The 6,116-nt window shown below is 35.9% G+C and overlaps 1 protein-coding gene across 1 annotated transcript; it reads right to left on the reverse strand.

The window, feature by feature from the left end:
- Nucleotides 1-1,623: 1,623 nt before the first annotated feature.
- Nucleotides 1,624-5,121, reverse strand: ccr9b (chemokine (C-C motif) receptor 9b). Its single transcript, XM_051103863.1, has 3 exons — nt 4,932-5,121; nt 4,684-4,709; nt 1,624-2,938 (listed from the first exon to the last, which is right to left on the reverse strand). The coding sequence occupies exons 1-3, from the start codon at nt 4,954-4,956 to the stop codon at nt 1,898-1,900; spliced, it is 1,092 nt and encodes a 363-aa protein (XP_050959820.1). The 5' UTR covers nt 4,957-5,121; the 3' UTR covers nt 1,624-1,897.
- Nucleotides 5,122-6,116: the final 995 nt, after the last annotated feature.

Raw genomic sequence — 6,116 nt, forward strand, 5'->3', positions numbered from 1 at the left:
TTTGCTATTAGTAGAGACGCTGCTGAGATTACTGTGTCCTGTGGTTATTTGTAAACTCATGAACGACCCATTTGTAAAAATGTTAGCAGTTAGAATATATAACAAAACATGTACAGACTTTTACACTAGACATAATACACATGGTAACCCTACATATATTGCAAACAACCCATTTTATGTTTTTCCAGCATCATAAAAGGCCATGTAAATGTATGTTATATATGTGCGCATTTTAGATAAGGGAACGTGCCCCATAGTCTGTGTATGGTCATGGAGTATCTCTGTGAGTATCTCTGAAAATAATGCACACTCAAGGTGTAATGTCATCACCAGCATTATTTTCTAATATTTTAACAGCCCGTCATCAGTTATTCCTTACATATATATGATTTTTAAGACCTGTATTTTTTATACAGTTGAATACTGTGTACATGCATTGTAAGTTTTGTAACACCATAATATACTGTATCTTGTTGTGAAGACAAATAACCAATGTGCAATTCTAAAATAATTTTTAAATATTTGTGTCACTAGTGTTGTTAGCTTTTTCCTGCAGTTGCTTAACTCTGCACTACTGTTGTGGTAGCTCATGTCATTGCAGCTGACCTGCATGCATGGTCTAATTCTGTATCTAATACCATCTAAATCTGCTATGTCACTGTTACCATACCATTAGTAACATAATGCATGCCAACCAGACCTTTTTTCATTATTCAACATTTTCTCAATCCACACCAACCATAACAGTCATAGTGAAAACATGGCAGTGCAGAGAAGCCACATTCACAAACTTTTCTCTTACCACAGAAAATACGTTGCACACTGCTAAAAACAGCGTGTGGCTTCTGCTGGGGTTTAAACAAAAACAAGACCTGTGGGGTATTCATTGATAATTAGTTTATGAGTAACATTAAAGGTATATTTCCAGAATCTGTATTGGAAATATTAAGTTTGTTTGTAAAAATGCTTTAAGTAGCATTGATTAAATTATTGTTAATCTCAGTAATCTTTATAATACCTCTGTGGTGCTTTTTTGTAATTTTTTAGCTTGACTGATATGGTCACTGTTCACTTTGGTATATTGAAAATAGTGGCCAGGATGTTCATAATAATCACCTTTTGTTTTCTACAGAAGAATGAATGTTATATGGTTTGGAATGTTATGAAAGGAATTTCATAAATGATGACAGAATTCTTTTCATATATCAAACACATTTGTTTTGTTATTTTTATTTTCCTCCTTGTGAATCCTGATTTATCCCAATAAATTATTTTTAGAACCAAGTAAGAGTTTTAGCTTTCTTAAAGAGTCTATCAGCAGCAGTAGAATTTTTTTTTTTTTTTTTTTTTTTTTGGTGTGCCTTGCGGTACACCACATGTTTGTACAGGCATAAATTAACCAATGCCACTGCCCTGGAGTGCTCCTGATCTGGTGCAGAGTCTGTTATTTCCTGTTAAAAGTGAATGAGTTAACCACAGTAGTGACCATTAAACTGCTTATTGTCCATTACTCAGCACATCAGATCTGTATTACAACTTTTGTACTGTGCTATTGGGCATATTAATGGTGTTTATTCAACTTTTGGCAGTTTTCGACTTTTTTCTTTTTATAATATATAACAAAGTACATTAAAACTGTCTTAGATACTTTTTTATTATGCACACCTTCATCACTTACATCTATCAGGAACAGAATCTATGTACAAAAATCTCCACAATCTCCCATCATGTACTGCCAGAGAACTATACAGGAATAATACTATCATAAAATACATTTCAAAGGCCTTGCCCAAAAATGTTTGCTGTTGTAAGGACCTATAACTATAGCATATAAAAATGACACACTCTGTAAATATAGACAAAGCTTTTTAAAAGGTTGTTACTACTGTAGGCTGGTCTATAAAGAAAAAACAGGTGTGGTGTCTGTGTCAGACATAACAGAGGGTCTCTTGGGAACTTGTTGCAGTTTGCTGTTGTCAGCTAGTCCTAGGCCACAGGACATGCGCTGAAGCAGGCTGAAGAGATCCTTACGGAAGCGAACGCCTATAAATACGTACAGGATGGGATTCAGACAACAGTGTGTGTAGGCAAGACACTTTACAATTTGCCCAGCCATATCTAAGCTTTGCATGACTTTACAGCTCGTTATTGTGGCGTTGTTGGCTTGGCCTGCTTCTATAATCAGATATCCGTTGAATGGCAACTGTGAGAGAACAAAAGCCGCCACAACTGCAAAGATGACCCTTAAAGCCTTGTGTTTTTCAAAACTTCGAGCCTGCATGAGTTTACGAATAATGACTGAGTAACACAACACAATGACAAGTAATGGGAGTAGGAAGCCAACACAGATCTGTAAAGCCAACACCAAGACTTTGGTACGATTGTTGTCTGTGATTGAGTACACCATGACACAGGAAGTGCTCTGAGGGTCAATGTTTTTCAATTTAGCAAAGAGAAATTCTGGTAGAGCTAAGAGGCAAGAGGCAAGCCACACAAAAACACACGTTATCTTACTAAACAGCATTCGTTTGTTTTTGTAGTTGTGTGCTTCAGTTACATGAACGATGGCAATATAGCGGTCCACGCTAATGCAGGTAAGTAAAAGCATGCTAGCGAAGAAGTTGATCTTGTAGACTGCAGAAACTCCTTTGCAAATGGCCTGGCTGAACATCCAGCCCTGAGCGGAATTTGTGGCCCAGAAGGGCAATGTGCCTAGGAAGAGAAGATCAGCCACTGCCAGGTTCAGCAGGTACACATCAGTCATGGTCTTGAGGCGGTTTCGCACAGTTGTGAAGATGCAGACGACCAATAGGTTCCCCAAAGCCCCCACAACAAAGATGATCCAGTAGAGAGGGGGTTCAAAGGTCTTACTGAACTGTCGCACCATCTCTTTGTTACATAATCCGCCCAGGTCTGATTCATAGTCAGGATCAGTTGTCTGAAATTTAAAAAAATGTAATAAAATTCAGGCATTTCGAATTCTGTCCAATATGGCATGGAATCAGCATAAAAATATCAAAAAAGCAGTTCATATGACTTTTGCACTATATTCAGCAAATCTTTTGTACAAGTCTTCTGAAGATACAAAAAAACTGATGTGCAATGTCTAAAGTCACCAATTATATGGCTTCATAAAACGAAGTTCCAAACATAGGTTTGGAAGGAGCCCAATCCCAGTGACAATTCTCCAAGCATCCCTCCTCTCCCTTCTCCTCCTCTATTTCCTTCATTTCTCCTTCACATTGAACAATCATGGGGGGTTCTCACTCAGAGCTCAAGCCAAGCCTCCTTTAAGGTCAGCATGCCAAGTTTGTTTACCATTATCTAATAGAGCAGGCAAACCTGTGAAATTTGCAATACTGAGCAATACTGAGTCATGTGGACCACTTAATACATTTTTTATTAAGCAAAGTGAAACACATAGATTGACAGCAACATCTTGACAGTGACTTATATGTAAGCTGAAATCAGTCACAGATATATACACACACATATACACAAATGAGACAGAAAAAAACAGAAGGAAAGAAAACAACAACAAAGACCAAGCTATAAATGTATGGATATGGTAGTTTAAACAGGTACAGTGATAAGTTAAATTCATAGTTTTATGAGTTGTAATAGTAATTATTATTATTCAATTTGTGTGTGTAAATAAATACATCACTTGATGCTTTATATTTTTTAAAATCATTTTGGCACTCGACAGCCCTCTGGATTTTCATTATATGATAAAAAGTGGGCTGTATATTCTTAAAAATATCTTCTTTCATGTTCAACAGAAGAAAAAAGATCATATGTATTTGGAATGACATGATGTTAAGTAAACAATTTTTGGGTTAAATATTCTTTTAAATTCTCTTACAAGCATTTCATTTAAATTTTGCAAACCATGGCACTTTGAAAATGTTAGTAATGTATTTTCATTAAAATGGCTCTCACTTGTCAAAATGATTGAGTATAAAATTTAGAAGTTTGTTTCCCACTGTCTTTTCAGACAATCTTCAACTCAACTGACAACCACTTCCTGTCTACAGTGGTACAACAGTCTCTCACCATTTTGGAGCTTTAATCCAGTTGATCAGCAAAGTGTGACTCTGTGTGACATCACGCCCCAGCAAGCTCTGACAATCTAAATTTATGAAACATGTTCCGCAGCTTAGCTCAAGTGCAGGTGTCTCTAGTGGAGAAACCACACAAGAACACCGCATCCACATCCTCTTTCAACCCTTTCTAAAGTGTGCGCAAACATATAAAGTGTCACCCCCTTCCCCCAGGGGTCTTCATACTCAGACCCCCTTTGGAGCAAGTCAAACGTTACATGCTGTTCCATCCTGACATACATACATAACAGATAAAGAATATATGACGCACACAGTGGAAAATCTTTTCATTGTGTTGTTAGAAAAAAAAAATACAGCACTAACAGCAACAGATCTTAACAACTGCTTACTGATAAGATTTGCTGTGGGCAGCATTTTAATGTTGACTTGAACAGTTTTATAACAAAAAGCTTGATGACATATTTTAGAACTTTAAAGGTTGAAGGTGTTTCTGATGCAAAGTGTGACTACATAGACAGTATACTGTATGTCATTCAGCTTTAGAATATGCAAAACAGAAGACTTTTAAACCAGAATTTTGGACTCCACAAAATATAATATCATATATAATAATACTCACCAAGTCTATAAAAACATCACTGTCATCTATTAAGACATAAAACTTGTGATTAGTGCAAAATATCATATGAAAGAGTGCAGCAACATCAAACAGTGATGAAGAGTCTCTTCATAGCCCTTCAGAACATTTTTTTATATTCTTATTGGAAGCCAGAAATCATTCATGTAAGCACAGACTGAGTAATGTGTTGTTTATTGTGTACACAATCATATTAAATGTAATATAATTTTATATAATATAATACTTACAGTCTGAGGTTGTGGAGACATCCATGTTCTGTCTCTCAGGAGAGTCACAACAGATAACCACGAGTATAACAACAGTTCAGTGATGAATAAGCTTCCCCCATTGACTTCAACTAGTTTATAAGACCACAAAGTCACGTGTCTGAAAATAGTAACGTCAACCCCTTCATATGACAGTTCTGCATCAGCAATGTACAAAAAAAATACATTTTGGGTGGAGACTGTAGATATCCATTGCCTTCTGCTCTGAACTCTATCCATCCTCTCTAATATGACTAAAGCTGCTTTATGGAGATGTGGGTTGTTATGACCCAAAAGATGAAAAATTCTGGCTTGCTGCTGCTTTCACCATGCTCTGTAAGAAAAGGTTTACAAAAGTGTTTACTAAACATTAAAATGAAGGTGTCAACTTGCATGACGTTTCTGAATTGAATTCATCTACGTAATTATTCAAATACATTTTAGACAGAACTAAAATCATTGCCTATTCAGATTAGGTGATTCAAGATCATTGACAACCATGTAAAAACTCACAAATATCCATAGTAATTGCTTGGAAAAGAGCAAATGGGACTGAACTATAAACATATTTTTGTAGGTCTGTAATGTAATGTAATGTAACTTACCTGTAATGCTTGTATGTTCATTATAATTTAATATAGGAAAACTTGGCCTACCAGGACCTTAAAAGAAGGAAGAAAAACAATGGAATCAAAAATAACAAGAAAAAAGAAAGTGAAACAAAAAGTGTTAAATGAGGATGGTGTGGCTAACTAATCATGAAATACCAGAATTTCCCTCATTGTGTGTTTTGATTGAAGATTATTTAGAACTAAACGTAGCTTCAAGCATTAAATACCCTTTTACTGTCTACAATAACAACAGTAATAAAAAAACTGTGACGTGAACTTGAACTGTCCAGTGTTGTCACTTTATATGGAAGTAAGTGGTCACACTGCAGACTTGTGATTAAATGACCTATGCAATTGACACAGTGGCAGAAAATGAGATGATCACCCACAAGCTGTTGTGTTCTCTCATGATTGCGTACCCCCTAAAAACTTTCATTTTGTGTTTGAAAGTTAAGTGTTTGAAAACGACAGACAAAACCACTACAGTGTAATTAGAATTTTACTCAGAATCTTGGCTATGTTGTTACTGATTTTGAAAAACCTTCTCCATGTGACA

This window comes from Labeo rohita, unplaced genomic scaffold (genome assembly GCF_022985175.1).
Source record: "Labeo rohita strain BAU-BD-2019 unplaced genomic scaffold, IGBB_LRoh.1.0 scaffold_593, whole genome shotgun sequence".
NCBI lineage: Eukaryota > Metazoa > Chordata > Actinopteri > Cypriniformes > Cyprinidae > Labeo > Labeo rohita.